This window comes from Chroicocephalus ridibundus, chromosome 2 (genome assembly GCF_963924245.1).
Source record: "Chroicocephalus ridibundus chromosome 2, bChrRid1.1, whole genome shotgun sequence".
Taxonomy (NCBI): Eukaryota; Metazoa; Chordata; class Aves; order Charadriiformes; family Laridae; genus Chroicocephalus; species Chroicocephalus ridibundus.
Window position 1 is genome coordinate 132,221,468 of NC_086285.1, and position 16,582 is coordinate 132,238,049.

General features: G+C 38.8%; 1 protein-coding gene across 1 annotated transcript in view; it reads left to right on the plus strand.

Annotated features, from left to right (window-relative positions):
* Positions 1-16,582, plus strand: part of PREX2 (phosphatidylinositol-3,4,5-trisphosphate dependent Rac exchange factor 2) — a 184,392-nt gene that overhangs the window by 146,398 nt on the left and 21,412 nt on the right. Inside the window, exons 37-38 of the mRNA XM_063327016.1 lie at positions 7,309-7,375; positions 9,433-9,623. Of these exons, the coding sequence (XP_063183086.1) occupies positions 7,309-7,375; positions 9,433-9,623 (258 nt within the window). The remainder of the gene's footprint in view (positions 1-7,308; positions 7,376-9,432; positions 9,624-16,582) is intronic.

The following is a 16,582-nucleotide window of genomic DNA, read 5'->3' on the forward strand; positions in this document are numbered from 1 at the left end:
TTTAATGCCTCTTCAGCACCTGTGCTTGCATTTAGATATCTAAACACCTTTAAAATTTGGTTACTGATGTTATGGTGGCTTGGATTGGGAATATTCAGAGGGAAATAAGCAAAGTAATAGATGAAGGTGAGGTTAGGAGAGCTCTACTTTCACATAACTTTTCTTTTATCCCCAGCATGGCACTTTCTTGTGACACCCCTGACTATATAATGACCCATTTCTTCACTCCAAAGATAGGATCATGCTGTGGGAAAGACAGCTGAGGATTGCTGTCCATCCCCGCCACTGGTGTGGGTGCTAATTACCACTGTATAGTAATTAACTTGCCTGTGCATCAGTAGACAAAGAAAGTCTGGAAAAAATGTTCCTTCCTTCCTGCCTACCATTCTGTGTGATTTGGAACTATTCTTTGAAGTCAGCTGTGTCCAAGGTTATTGGCAGCTACTTTTGTAGCCTGTTGTACAACCGTAATAGAAGAAAAATTAAAGCAAGCAGTAAAGGGAAAAGGCCGTTTTTTGTGGTGTTTTTTTTTTTTTCCCCCTATGTTGCTGCTTTCTTGGGTATCATTTTAGGAGGTAAATGCAAGTCTGTTACGCTAAGGAAGCAATTATAATCAGTGAATCTAATGACAAATGATTTAGCTAACTACCGTCATTACATTGAACATTTGATTACGCTGACTGTAATATTTGTCATTTTAAAGTGTTTCATTTACAATGTAAGTTCAAACAGTTTCTCTGTCTGAAGCCCCCTGTATTTATTTTATGGTATAAGTAGTCCTCCACAGAATGATGGCAAATTTAATTTAATTCTTTATTCAGGTATGTTGTTGGGTTTGCTTGTTTCCTTTCATTTTTAAAAAAAACAAGAAAAGGAAACTATTTCTGTCTCTAGGATTTATGCAAGCGTGGAACAAAATCTGTCTGAGGAATATAACATCTTTTTTATTTATACACGCATGTATATGCGCACAGCAGCCTCTCAAGCTGCAGGCTTCTTGGCAGGCTGATGTTTTCCATATCCTGTATAATTTAGTCAAAGCAGAAAATAGATGTGATGGCACTCATGGCTTCAGGCTGAACTAAAATTCTCTAATAGTTGCTTTGGTATAAACGAGATACAATGACATAAAGGACATATCCACTTAGAGATAGTTAATTACTATGAAAGAAAGAGCTCGTCTGTCTCTGGAACAAACTGATGGGTCCTCAAGATAATACCTGTGTTATCACAAAGACCAGATCTTATGTCAATTCCTGTAATAAATGCATTAAAATCCACCTCAAAACCAGCAGGTTCCTTCCCTCGCTGTTTCCAGTGGAAAGCTTTTCCAAACCAAATTTCTCGTGTGGTTAAGAAGCTTATGCTGTTCGGCCTTGTGCCCCTGTTGTCCTGTGATTTTAGTCTTGCTCTCCTTTCCCTCATGTCTAGCCACTTTAGAGAGTGAGATGTTAATGAGCAACATTAACAGTTTTTGTCATTGCCATCAAATTCAGAAAAGAGTAACCCAAGGAGAATTGTAGGTTTCAGAGAGTAATTCTGTGAAAATACTTTCTTTTCAGTGCAGCAGGATATTTATAAAGCAGGTGAAAACTGTTTTCCTATTTTCAACGCTAGGTATTTGATACATTGCTTTGTGTTTAAAAAAGCAACAGTAAAACTGGACTGCAATACTACGTACACAAATGTATCATGTAGTTTATATGACTATAAAAATTGGAAATCTAATGCCTCTTAGATTTTTAAAATTTGGTTCCAAATGAACTAGATAATTGTGGCTGAACTCTCTCTAAATGCAAAATCTTTATGAAGGAGAGATTGAATATTAAGCATTCACTCTGAAGGACATAACAAGGAAATAATAACTAAATTTGTCTCCTGATGAACTTAATGAGAAGCATTTTAGGTAGAACAGAAATTAAGATTCATTGCATCTAAGTGAAGCAAGACCAGAGAGGGAATAGAGAGATCCTGGACAAAGTAAATTAAATTTGTCTAGCTGGTCTAAAAGATATTGCCAGCTGGCTCGAATTTAGCTTGTATTTTTTTCTCTTCCAGTGCTATGCTCTTTCTGTGAGTGTTAAATTCATCGTTTCTTTAGACTTTTGACGAAGTATCATCAGTATTTATTATAGGTAGTGTTCTGAAATTGAAAAATTACGTGTCTTGATACATTATATATACCGAGTCTTTGCTCACTGAGGTGGACACCTGCTTCATTCTGCTTTCTTTATCCTCTGCAAACTTGGAGAACGTGTGTCAGCAGTGATCAGAGGTGGAGCCTTTTCTTTCGCTGCTGGTCCCTGACAGGAATCCAGCCCAAGCCTGCAGCTTGTACAGCTCGTAGCTGGAGTAGAAACCCTGACCACCCAATGACTATTTGGCATGTTGTCTTTTTTTTATTTTTTAACACTGTATTCCATGTCTGGAATATCAGGAGCCTAAAAGGAGACATCTACTGTCTGAAAGGCAAATGTGGAAGCAATTAGTTAGTACTAATGGGTTCAGTGTGGATTTGGCTTTTTGGATAATGATGGGAGAAGTAGGAGGGCAGCTGTAACTGGTCTGTGGCCCAAGAACTTCCCTTTCACATCACAAATAGGATATTTCAAGTGATCTTGGAAGTAGGTAGAGATGCTGGAGATGAGATTCCTGGAAAAACAGGGGTTAAAATGTAGCACGTGAAAAGTGGGCAGTGTTACATGGTATTTTTCCCCCCCCTTTTTTTTTTTCATCCATGCCTTTCTGTCCTCACGTTTCTATGGTCCCCTGCTTGTGCGTTTATAACAAGAGTAAGGCTGTGATGTGCCTGCTGGTTTGCGCCTCAGATACTTGTATTCATCCTAACACCAATTTCTCAACATGCCCTCTTCGCAGACTGGAGAGAGTTTAAATTGGTGGGAGACCAGTAGTTTAGCCAGGTGTTTCAGGCTTGCAAGAACATGAGGAGCACTCTGAAGAATCATTCCCCCTGTTTAAGAGCCCAGTCTTAGGAATTCAGTTTTACAGTGTTGAAAGTCTGTGTCCCAGGTATGCTCCCAGTCTATTTCACTAAAGCAGACAGTTGACAAGAAACCCCCTAAGTTTCAGGTCTTGAAATTTTCTTAACACCCCTCCCCACTTGTAGGTATTACTGTGCATAACTGAATCTAATTATTCTCCACTTTTCTCTGTGTATTGTGCTCATCTTACCTTACAGTCCTCAGTTCTGTTTGCTTAAACTTATAGTAGAGATCGTCAAAAGCTGATTTGTCACTTTGTGCATGGAGTAAGCCAGGAATCGTAAAGCATTTAGGTTGGAAAAGACCCTTAAGATCATTGAGTTCAACTGTTAACCTAGCACTGCCAAGTCTACCACTAAGCCATGTCCCTAAGTGCCACATCTACACGACTTTTAAAGACCTCCAGGGATGGTGACTCAACCACTTCCCTGGACAGCCTATTTCAATGCTTGATAACCCTTTCGGTGAAGAAATTTTGCCTAATATCCAATCTTCTAAACCTCCCCTGGTGCTACTTGAGGCCGTTTCTTCTGATCCTATTGCTTGTCACTTGGGAGAAAAGACTGACCCCCACCTTGCTACAACCTCCTTTCAGGAGTTGACCATACTTATCTACATGATCTTGTGACCAAAGGATTGAAAAATCAAGTAGAATTAAAATACATTTCCATCCTTCTGTTGAAGGCAGTATGAATTTATTTATATGTATAGCACATTGATGAAGAAAATATAAAAGACTAAATTCTTCTTTGCTATAACATCAAAGCAAAGTCTTCCTAGAGCAACTTGCCTTTATTGAATGCCATAACCCAATTACCTGTCCTCCCACCCTCAGCCACTCCAATCACTTCTTTACTATCCTTGTATTTCAAAGAAAAGATGATCGGCATCTAGGATAACCCTGTGGACTTCCTGGAACAACAAGCTAAGAGTAAGATTAGAAACTTGGCTTTCCTTGAATTATTTGCATGTACAAAGTTACTCAGGAACATGCGTCTCTACAGGTTTGGAGGCTCCTTAGGGTTCAATTTTCAATATTTCAAATTTTCAGGATTTTACATGTTCAGGTCAATTTTGGAGGATACCCTGTAAAATGCTTCACTAAGAAAACATCAATACTTCTGCATCTCCCTTGTACTCAAGTTCTGGGAAAACATTAATCTCGTGGTAGATTTTTCTTTTTGTACCCTAAGATGTTTGTTACCAGTGCAAGTTTTCCTTGAGATGCTTGTCTAAATGTTTGACATTTTTACATAGGGGATATCTTACAATAGTGGAACACAGCAATAACCCCCTGTAGTTTTAATGCCTATTGGATTTTTCTACCTTTTCTTAAAGAGCAGCTTTTCTGCTACAGTTTAGAGAAATTGCAAGACCTTTAGAAGCAGAACCAGCATCACATTTACAGACAAAGAACTATGATTTCATTCTTGTGCATTTCAAATGGATTAGAAAATATTGTCTATATTGGGCACCATGCCAAGATTGCCATTAACTTTTCCCATAAAATATGATTAAGGACCTTAACAAGCATTTAGTAATTAAGTGAAGTGCTTTGGAAATTTATATGCTGTCCACAGTTTGTCATGTTCTGTAAAATACTGAAGACACTTTTTATGAAAAGCAATAAAAATAAGGCACTTGAGAAACATCTGGGAGTGTTATCTGATTGTGGGGGGGGAAATAGTTTCATTTGTAACAGGATATTTTGATGTTTAAAATTAATGTTGTGTATGGCTGATTTTTGTTTGTTCTTTAGGTTAATGAATAATTGACTGAATTAATGGAGTAATTCCTATAATTGTATATCCCTTTCTAGAGTCCATGTTGCTTCATTTTGTACCCCGAGTTGATTATTTTCTGTGTACTCCGTTAATGTGTGTACTGTTCTATATTTGGTTTCTGGTTTCATTTAATGCAGCCGAATTTGCGGAAATAACAGTCCAAAGAGAAAGGAGTGCTGAACAGACTCCGAATGAAGCAGATTTTCCTGTAGCATGGCAGGAAAAAAACAATAAAAGCTTTCAGTCTGATAATGTTCAGTGGATGGCAGGGTGATGCTTTGTTTTTTAGCTTTGCTAACAAAGAAAAAGGTTGGTCTGTTGCTGCCGAGGTAGCTTTTATGCGCTGTGGCCACTCAAAGTGATTTATGAGTAATTTTCTCTGCAAACCTCTTTTCCTTCCAATAGTCTCCAGCTTCCTTTGACTCAGAGTACATTCTGGATCGTGCAACAGGCTTAATGGAGTAACAGAACTAGATTAGCTTTACTGTGCTTTCCGAGGGGATTAATTCAAACCTTAAGTTTGGGAGAAGATGCTTTTCCAAACTGCAAAGCTATGGGAAGCAAAATCTACTTAGAGTTAAAGGTGGATGGATTTTTTTATCAGCTCAGTTATTCCAGATTATTGAAGAATAAGAGGCTATTCAAATCTGCAGTCTGCACCCCTGCCCTGCAACTACGTAACAATGAGAATAACTTCACTCATGGATAAAATCATAAAAAAAGGGAGAGGGCAGTTTGTACCTGTGTATGTTATATGAATGAATGTTTTCATGACTGGAGGATCCAGGTGATTCTGTCATTTTACAGCTAGGATGCAAGGATGCATTCTTTTCAGTGTTTATTTTCGTATTTTATTGCCACTGAGATTTAGTTCCCACACTCCATAGTTCCAGCCTGGCTCGTGGCTCAGCTGTGACCTTCAGTAAGGTCTGCTCCTTGCACACAGGCGGTGGAGCTGGGTCGTAGTGATGCCTTGAGGTTTCCTCTGGAGAAACTGGTTGGTTGTTGGTTTGTTTGGGGTTTTTTGGGTTGTGGGGTTTTTGTTGTATTTTTTTTTTCCCTACGCGTTCTCTAGTTGAGTGGGATTTTTCTTGTTTTGTTTTATTTCAGCCTTGGCCAGAACTGCTGCAGTTAGCTGTTGCCTGGTTCTCACTGAATGCCTCACTCAGGCAGGAAAGCCTACCAGGTGTTTCTATTTTCAGCTGCCCCAGCAGGTTTTTGGAGCTTTTCAAGCAGCAGAATGAGTTTTGTTATCAGAGAATCATAGAAGGGTTTGGGTTGGAAGGGACCTTTAAAATGATCTGATTCAACCCCCCTGCCATGGGCAGGGACAATAATTTATTATTTTTTTCTTAAGCGATGCTGCAGAGGCAGAGAAACTGATCTTATCACAGAGATATGTAAGATATTTCCTCTGCCTGTGAGATGTTTTATGATAGCTCATCTGTGGTAAGCAATTAATTTACTTAGAAGGTAGAAAGAAAAAAAAATTCCTTTAGGGTTCCTGAGTTGAAAGAGACAGGAGAAGAGCTCCGTGCTTCCTGTGTGCTCTTTGCTAAAACTCTTCCTCTCTGGTGTTGAATAAGGGAAATTTTCCTGGGTTAAGAGAGAAGGGATAGCATAGAAGCCCTCCTTTGTGCCACGCAGAAATTAGCCAACCTTTGTCTTTGAAAACAACGCATGTTGCATTTCTCCGTTTTATAGGAACTTTTTCTAGTACCATTCATTGATAATCGAAAGGGTATAAAAGGAGCTGGGAGAATGTGGGTTGATGAGCTTTAGTACACAATAGATAATTGTGATACAGTAAGTATGCTTTCTCTATCACATTTGTGTTCTGCAGGCAAATGACAGTTTACTTTGGCTTTTCCTTTCATGCACTAATTTATTTTCAAAGAAGTGCGTACAAAGAAGTTGTAAAGAAAGGCAGTTTGTTTTTTATTTGCACACACATGCATGAGCACACACATTGCAAATGCCATTTTTCTTGTATGATGCATATTTGCCCCTTGTAGCATTTTTGCGTGGTGGTTTCTTCGTATATTGTGAGCTTGTGTATGTTTCCTGTGTCAGTGCTGTGCTTCATGTTTGGGATTCTGGCTTTACACTATTGCAGTTACATACAGCTAATATAAAAAAGCTTGTAGCGCGTGAGACTCAGGCACTGTTCAAATGCCAAGTTTCCCAAAGTCACTATTAACATCTAGACAGTTGCCACAAACCTTTTCATGGATAGCTTTGGTGAAAATAATTTTCAGGTCCAGTTTTTCTACTAACTAGACATTAAAATTTTGCACTGTACTGTCAAAGGGCAGAGGGACAGTTTTTGTCTCCAGAACGAAAGATGTTCCTTATTACTTTAAAAGAAAGTGTGATAGTGCCTATTTACCCATGTATTGTTCCTTGATCCTCTCTTAGCATGAAGTTCGGGGGGAAAAAAAAAAATAAATTCCAACTTTCGGATGATGTCTAAGAATAGTCACATATATTCCATTTTTTCCTTATTCTGTTTATTCTTTCAGGGCATTCTACCTGGACAAATCAAACCTGCCTCCAAATTCAACATCTAAAGCAGCTTATATAGATAAGGTAAATAAAAATGTTAAGTACCTAATTAAACTTTGCATGTTACACATTGTGTTATTGTAATCCTTTCCTGAGCCTTTCTTAATTCCATTGAAAAAAAAATGAATTATTTAAAGCTGGGGTGGGAGACAGGGAAAGGAGGAGCTCTCTTGCAGCATTTTGTCTCACCTGGGTTTTAGGGGTACGTGGTGCCATCTGGTTCTGTATCAAAAGGTGTGGCTTGAGGGGCATCACTGTATTTGAGAGGGGGAACCGTAGCTTTCCTTTTTCACCGTGCTGTCAGAGCAATGCAATTGCTCCAGGAGCACGTTGGCAGTGGAAGTGTAGGGCGAAGGGAGAGCAGGTGCAGGCGGAAGTTCTTTGTTCTGAAAACTGGAAGCGCTGTTCCAAATTAAATACTCCTTCAGCATCCTGCTCAGAAGGCTTTCTTCTGAACCTCCTCATTTAGGCTTTCTTCAAATGCCTTCATCTGTCTTTAAACCTCCGTGACTGAGAGATCCCAGGGGCTATGAAAATTCATTTAATGCTCTCTCCCATTGTTGGAGAGTTAATGCCCATATTGCAGCCCAATAGAGGGGAAAAAAGAAGTTCCTATGGTCTTGCCTACACTGCCTTCAGAAGTGATCGAGCTACTGTGCCTTGAGAAATACAGCGATCACCAGCTGAGCACTATGACAGACTAAAATTTTATGTCAGTATCATCCAGCGTGTGTGTTAACAGACTGATAGTTCCTCTTTCTTGGATCCACGCTGGACTGCACGTGAGGGAGGAGGACATGTGCCTGTGCCTCTCCTTCCTTGGTGAGTCCACAGCGGAACTTTCTAAGCAGTCACAGGTGCAGCAGAAGACATTTAGCTCTAGGTGAAGTGCTTGTTACCCCTAAACCTGTTCCCTATCTATTTCAGTGAAAAGTTCAAGGGCAAGATAAAAGCATATCATAATCCAGATCTGACGAAGGGATGCTAGGTTAAGCTCATGCATTTATTTGCAATTGGAGCCAGCTAAGAGTGCGTGATCTGTTTGTGTGTGCCTTTTGCTCTGCTCTCCATAGCTCTGCACTAGTAAATGGCACCCGCTAGAATCAACTTAAATGGATGCAAGTTAAACCAATAGGACCTAAACAAAGTTAAATCTGTTTGTGCCCAGGTTTAAATATGCTGGATGTTATAATTGATTTACTTGACCTCTATGCTTTCCAATGAAGTAAGCTTCATATAGGAGCAAGTGAGGCTGCCATTTCCCTAATTGCCCTTTAGGGAATGAACCTGTCTTTCAAAAGATTTATTCTTTCAGTAGCGAGGGGTTTTGCTGGAATCTTTAAGTGTTTCTGGAATAACGAGAATGGGGAATTTGGAGTTATGAGGTCTGCAAAACTGTCTTGTGAATGTCTCCTTTACACTAAGCACCATGAGATGATGTTTATCATTGCTAGACCACTCTTGGAAGTCCCTCTTTGAAAGCAGCCTTCCACTTGAAGCTGCCTTCTTTACTGGGCAGTTCGTTTATTTTCTGTACGATAATGCTGAGATTATTTTAAGTCACACTACAAAGTTAACTGTTCTTGTTTTGTAGTATGTTTTTGTCACTTCTGTTCACTTTTCTTTTTCCATGTTGTTAGTCAGGATTAGGAACTAGGCATTTGCATAAATAAAGGACAGTGTTGTCTTAATGATAAACTGATTTTCTCAGCAAGTCAATTAACCAGTCTTGGCATCCCTCCTGTATACGCGTACAGTTCTAGGTTGCCTCTTCATGGCTTCCCTTCTTTGCCAGTACCATTAATGGGAATGGCACTGATGGGTCTATTCAGTCTATTGAAGTGAAAAACACTTCTGTAGACAGGACTGGGAAGGAAACAGTCAGTGATGGTAAGAATTCAAAAGTTTGAAAAAGTTGTCATAGGTCATGTAACGGAAGACTGTGTGCTCTGTATTTATGTTGTGGAAGTTGGCTTCGGCTTTCTCCACCAGCCCTGCTGCTCCATCTGCTCTAAAAGAGCATTTCGTGTGCTCCCAGTAGCAAATATTTAAATATCTCACTCTCTCTTCCTCTCTTGCAGCTGATGAGGCCTCTCAATTGCTTGGATGAACTTTACCGACTGATCGGGTCATTTATCCGATCCAAGCGCACTGCTGCCTGCGCGTACACTGCGTGCAGTGCTTCCGGAGTTGGATTGCTTTCAGTGTCTTCCGAACTCTGTAGCAGGCTTGGAGCTTGTCACATCATTATGTGCAACAGTGGAGTTCACCGGTATGACAATTTCTTTTCCTCCCTTTGTTTCAGTCAGTTACTCAGTCATTGCAGGTTGGAGACTGCTGCTTTTTATTTATAGAGAGGTCTAACACTAAATATCTAACATCTTAGACTAAATATCTAACACACTTGAAAGATCTGTGGTGAAATTCTAGAATTGCATTTGCAGTGATCGACAGAAATGAGCAGTACGATTTTAGTCTGTGCACTTGTAATGGATTGTTCCTCATTCCAGTCAGAAAAAGGCAGAAATCTTAATTGCTAAAGCAGAAAAAGGAAGGTTTCCTAGGTGAATAACACATACTATATTAAACTCTTAATACAGGCAAGAAATGCTGAAATTTTTATTTGCTTTGTAAGCTGGGGGGAATTGTAGTAAAGCTTGTTTCAAGGAAAAAAACAAAACAGAAGAGAGGCGCGTTTTTGCAGGTGTGCCTTAGGATGACCAGAAGTTCAGCCTGCAGAACAGGTGCTGTCATTAATACAGTAGCAAAAAATGAACTGAGCTATAATCAACCAATCTTTGTCATCAACACTAAGAGATTTCAACAGACATATGTAGGTATGACGATAGCGTCATTATAGAGCTCTCTAGTACGTAATGATATTAATCAAAGGCAGAAACATGTTTACGTTCTAGCTGGCCAGATTACAACATTTCTGTACATTATACCAAAAAAGCAAAGAATACATTTGTAGAGGGGGGGGAAAAACCCAGCAGCCAAAAAAAACCCCAAACAATCTGATGCTAAATATCTGCATTTTGGTAAGAATTCCAAACTGCGAATTACAGGTAGCAATGTTAAAAATATGTTCCTTAGTTTTTGATCTATGAAAATCCTTCTTTTAAAGTGCTTTGGGGGGGAAGTAAGTGTCATAACCTTAATTGCAGCTACCAGGCATGAAAACCAGGAAAAGCTCCGTATGTAGCCAACACAATTAAATTGTATAAAAACAGTGCTTGCCATTTCTTTTAACAGAAGTTGCAACAGACTATTTGTATTACTTTCTATCATTGATACAAGCGTATATAGCATGCTGTATACTGTACTTAATTTTAGGCAATAACAAAAAACCTCTGTATTATTTAACACTAGTCACTGTATCAGATAAAGGTGGAAATACTACATAGCATGGACTTTTTTTTTTTTTTTTTTACAAAGCTGAAAAAGTCTACCTCTGGATTTCATTATGATTTCATGGATTAAGTTGTGAATTTGCCAGTATATTTCTGCTGAAAATTCTTATAGTTTAAGAATAAAGTCAGAGCAACTTTAATAGCCCCAATAAACTATTACGCCACAGTGTAATAGTTTATAAATTTTTTAGAATAATTTGGTGGCTTGGTATGCTTGATTCTGAACGTGATCTGTTCTTAGATGAAGATAAATTATTCGTCAAATTTCTGCTCAAAACTAGGGATAAGCCAAAGGTATAAACTATTAATTGTCTATTTAAGTATATTTTTAAACCACAAAATATTAGAAAACTGATATATTGGATTTCAAGACTATATTATGAGCAGCAGGAATCGGGTTTAAATGTGCTACGCGTGGGTTTCCACCTAGATGTTAAAGGATTCAAGATTGCTTATTTGTGTAAAGGAAAGGCGCAAAACACTTTCATCTAAAGCGAGACTAGTGCTGCTTTACAGCGAGTCCATTTGAGCTTTTGTACAAGAGAGGGTTACTTCACTTGTGCACTCATACGGCCTTCGTGGCTACCATCTGTTCAGAGAAAGAAACATCAGCTCTTGGCATTATCAGAGACATTTTAAGATAGGCCCTCCAGGAAAAAGGAACGCATTACTTGAGATTTTATAGGTACTCAAAGAGTTTTTGCCCTGAATTTCTAAAAGTTCAGAAGAAAACTCATATATTTAGAGACTAGAATAGGTTCTTGTCCTATTATTTTTTTGTAAAGTGGTAAAAGCTGAGGAAGTCTTTTTTAACAGCAGTTTCCTGAAGTTACTGTTGTGCATACAAACTGGATGGATGAAGGAGTCTTTCCTTAGAATTCAGTCATATAAAGTCACTTTGTCTCCGCTTTTCTGTTTCTGGACTCCCTGGGCCTCATCTCTGCAGTCCGGCACTAAGTAGGCTCTGCTTTTTTGGCATTCTGAAATTGTCTTTGCCCAGATAGAAAGCTTGCTTTGTTGCCAGCTACTAGGCTTGCTGGGTGAATTTTGTTCCCGACATTTCTACTGCTAAATTCTGCTGTGTTTTTGTGGACCTGCTCCCCTTGCTGATCTGTAGAGTGAAACTGTCTTGCAGCACCATGAAATCCTGTGAGGAGAACAAAAGAGGAAAGAATAAGATGCTGGATGTGATCAGGTCCTGCAGCCATAGATGCTTGTTGCCTGCAATCTTGAAGGCTTAATTCTTTTATTTGTTGGAATATTATTTAATCAGGGCAGATAATCTTGCAAAATAATGCTCTTTAAATCGTAAGTTAGTGCTTTAGAGTGCAAGCTACTGATTTTCAGTGAGAGGATATTTGTCTCTGGTTGTATTCAGCAGTGTATCTGGCCTTCTGTGTTCTTAGAAACTAAATGCTGTGAAGTGTGCTTGATTGCGATCAATTGCAGAAATTCACATCTTGTAGGCCCAGACCAAGGACTCACAACTGTTTTTTAACACTGTGCTACAGGTATTAAATGAGTTGAAAACTGAGATTATCTACAGATGCTACCAGGCAGGCAGATGGGGGAAAGATGTGAATTGTCCTTGCAGGTTAAACTTTGAAAATATATTCTTCACTGATTAGTCTTGCCGGCTTAAAAATGAAGAATAAACAACTCAGAGTAAGGTTCCTGTATGCTTTCTTTTTAAAAAAACCCTCATTTTAGCCCATTTTCTGTGGTTGGTCTCTAATAGGAGAGAATTTTTGAGAGTCTGTGGAAAAGTACAGGGTGCTCTGCTGATCAGCATCTTTCTTTTGTTCATGGGGAGTGGGAACTGAGCAAGCCATTAAACTGTCAGAATTTAGGTATATTTAATAGACTTTAGACAAAATATATATGAACCTTCCCTCACTGAATTTATCTGTCTCTTAATGAACTGACTGGAGAGCCCTTTCTGTGTTTTCTCAACTTAAGTGTCGTGGATTGACAGGGGGCGAGGAGGTCCGCCACCCCTCCTCCTAACCAGAAACAAATCCCAGATATCTTGGGAGGGAGGTGCTGGGTGGCAGTCCAATGCAGAAGAGGCCAAGAACTATGAAACAGCAGCTTTGTCTGCTTTGACAGTGATTGCTGATCTCTGGATCAGCAGTGTCTTGGTTTCTGACTTCTCTGTGATCCATATTAAATTGCTTTTTACACTGCAGTAGGCTAAAACAGCTTGACAGAGTTCATATTTTCATCCCTATATCCAAGATAATGCTGGGGATTTTGAATTGCTGGTGATTGCTTTGCTTTGATTTTTATTACGACAATATGTTTACCAATTTACATTAGAGCCTGAAATCCTATATCTATTTCAGATAGCAGTTCTTTTCAAATATATTTCCATCACCATAAAAACAAGGAAGGGGAAAAATAAGTCCCTTTACCCTTCACTGTCCTAAGTGACATATGAATACTACAAAGTCTCCTCGGATTATCATAAGCAAACGTGCCTTCTTGATCAACACCAGGAACACAGCTCTAAATTAGTCCAAGAAATCAATAGTTTGCATTTCTGTTTTCCCTTTTTTATCATCCATAATTATATTTCTGCCTGCCAATCAGCTGTCACCCTGTAAACAATGCTCTGCTTTCTTTACTTGTATTCGTTCCGTTTGAAGTTGCAGTCACTCTGCACAAATGGAGGTGATGAAAGGCACTTTTAAATTTTATTGAATCATGATGCTAGCTCCTGCTCGAGGGAGAGGAATGAGACTGCACTGCACAGACATGTCCTAGCCTCTTTCCATGCCAAAATGAAATTAGGTGCAGCATCTGCAGAAGTCTATTCGGGGACCATAGGCCTTCCAGGCTCAAAGGAATCATTTAAAGCATCCAAATGAAACAAATCCCAAGTTTATTTAAAATTTTGCATTTCCTGGAGGATTGAGAGAAAAGAAGTCTTTTATAATCTTGATGAAGCCCAGAAAAAAATCCCTCGCTTATTTTCTTTTCGGAATTTTAATTTCCTCTGCAGAAAGTCTCTCCTTAGTGTTACCATCCTTCAAGCAGTGGGGTTCTGGCTGGCAGACGCTGGGCTGAATGATGAGGCAGGTTTTGCCAAGGGTTGATTATGCTGTCTCCTCTCGCTGGCACAGCTCCTGCAATCCGGCTAAACCTGCTCCATCTTCCACATAGCAAAGCAGAGTGGCACCATAAGCTGTCCGTCATGGCCAACTCCCTTTCAGTGAATCAAATGAAACAAGGTGAAAAATAGGTACTCTGACCTTATATTTTAGACATTCTATCGTAAGAATTCTTCCTTTTAGATTATTTTAGAAATTTTCTCTAGGAATTTAGTTCTGAGCTCAACGACTGTGTGCTACCAACAAAAAAAGTCTCCTTGAAGTTTTTGCAGCTGTACTCAAGCTGTTATCTTCACAATAAGAAGGCTTTCTGGGATTAATGGGACTACTTTGAGGAGGCAGGTCAGCACAGGCTGAAAAACGAATCCTTGCTCCCCTCCAGCCATCTGGTCTAAACCGTGCTTTTAGTCCCGCTACCTTCCCATTTAGTCAAGATGCCCTTCTTTTTTTAAAAGGCAATTTTGCTATGTCTGTCTACAGTTAGTGTATTTTTGTGATACCTTACTTGCTGAGGCATAAACAAACTTCTGTTTTTGTAAAATAAGTTAGGATAGTAGAGTATTTCATTCTGTGCTGGTTACTATTTGAAAACAGTTATGTAATTGCTAAATATATGAAAATTTGTCTTAAGATGATGTAAAAAAGACATTTAGCACAAATAGGTTGTTTGTACAGTGATGATTATTTTGTTTTGTTCTGTACTTGCCTTTCATGGGCAACCTGGTACGTTTTTGCTTTGTTCATTTCTAATATGTAGGTGAAGGACTATAATCTTAGAGTTCTCTTGCATATTTAAATTCTGAGACATTGTATTTTTTTTTAAAATGCAATCTGAAAATGCAGAGAAGTGCATAAAGCGCACTGAGACAGATAAGATGGATCTAACTTGTTACTAGTATGGATTTTAAGGTGTTCTTTTTTTTCTAATTGGATTCCTTTTAACATGATGGACCAGGATAGACATTTAGTAGCAGGGTTGACACACAACTCCATCACCTTGCTCTGTAGAATCATCCTGTCATGCTTCAGTTGCTGCAGCATCACCTTATCTGCAGTCCAGGTCTTTGGGAGAATCTGATTCTTCCTTACAAAAACTGCTACGTTACAAAAAACCAAACCAAACCAAAAAGAAAACCCCAAAAGATCCTCTCAAACCGTCTGACATTAAAAACTTATCCAAATCTTCTTTAAATTCTGAGGTGGAAGAGAGTTAAGCGGATAACCTGAACTATTATAAGACAGGAAGTAAACTGCAATTTTCCAGCAGATTTACTTGTTTGTTTACATGGGAAGAAGCTTTTAATGTGAAAGACTTTCTATGCAGAACAAGAGATAATGGCCGGGGTTTCAGTTGACTTTAGATTTTTTTTGTTTGTTTTTGCAAGTATGACTGAGATTGAGCAAACAAAAGGCATGGGATACTTTGGATCTTTTGAAAATGCTGGTCTTTCATCAAAAAAAGAATATTTAATGGTGGAAGTGCCTCCTTGCAACAATTCCAGCTGATTAAAGGTGGCAAGATCTTAAAAGAAGGATGTTTCTAAAAAGATGCTCTGTGCACTGGCAGATGTACAGTGAAAAGAAGTGCTGTTTTTGTTGAGTTTTTTCATCGTTCTTTGAAAAGCTTTCTGTTTTAGAAAAGGTAGAAGTCACATTTAATTTCTAGATACAGATTGGATGATAGTAATCTTCCAAGTAAACTACAAGAAAAAAAGCCATCATTACCTGCTGCGTGTTTCATGCTTCTGGATTGAAAATTACTAATATTGCATCTAATAAACCTGATTAAAACTATATTCGTAAACTACAAAAGAAGTCATTAACCAAGTTTAGGTCCGAAATATGGCTAATGTATACTTACCTCCCAAGGCTGATTCTCTAGTTTGATAAGTTCGTGCCATCTACTTTAGCAAGTCAGAACTTTGTTGGTAGCTTGTGTTTGAAAATACCTGGTAGATCTGGGTTTGAATATCCTACCGTAGAATGGCGGATGCATGCCTGATACAGGAGTTGGGATGTATTTATTTTGAGGTTTGTGCAACTACGTAATCACAGCGGTGCCTCTCGTGAAAGAAGCCTGTGCATGCTGATGCTTAATGGATACATGGCAGAAGTCCCCTTAACCTTGGACTATCCATTTCTGTGTGGTGTTGTAATATTTTCCACACATAGTCACTTTTTGAAGCATTGTTTATGATTACTGAACCGTCATAATGGGATACATATATTATATGTGCAGAGTAATGGCTTGCTATATTTTGGCAAAAGAAGTTTGGGACTAACCTTTAGTGGATGGGTTCAGTCCAAGGCTGACTTTAAAGTAGTGGTCTTTCCACACTGGGAACATCTCTGCTTCACAAAGGTTCATAAAGGGACAGAACCTGAGTCCTGATCTCCAGGAGAGTTTTATTGTAATTGTAAAATACAATACTGTAGCTTAAAGGATGATCTTCTTGCTCGTTTTCTCTTTAATACATATTGGCAGGCCCAGCTTTCCTCTCCCTGTGAGATGAAATTCTGTTCAGCAAAGATTCAGTATATGGGCACAGAGAATGCAAACTTCAATTTTACTTGCATTGAGACATATTCCCACAATGAGAACAGCTTCGAAATTGTTGGGGAGTCTTCAGTTAGACCTGTCTACACTTTTTATGCTTATTTCTTAGAGTCCTGAAGATCATTTTCCCTTCTTTTTAGTTTATCAT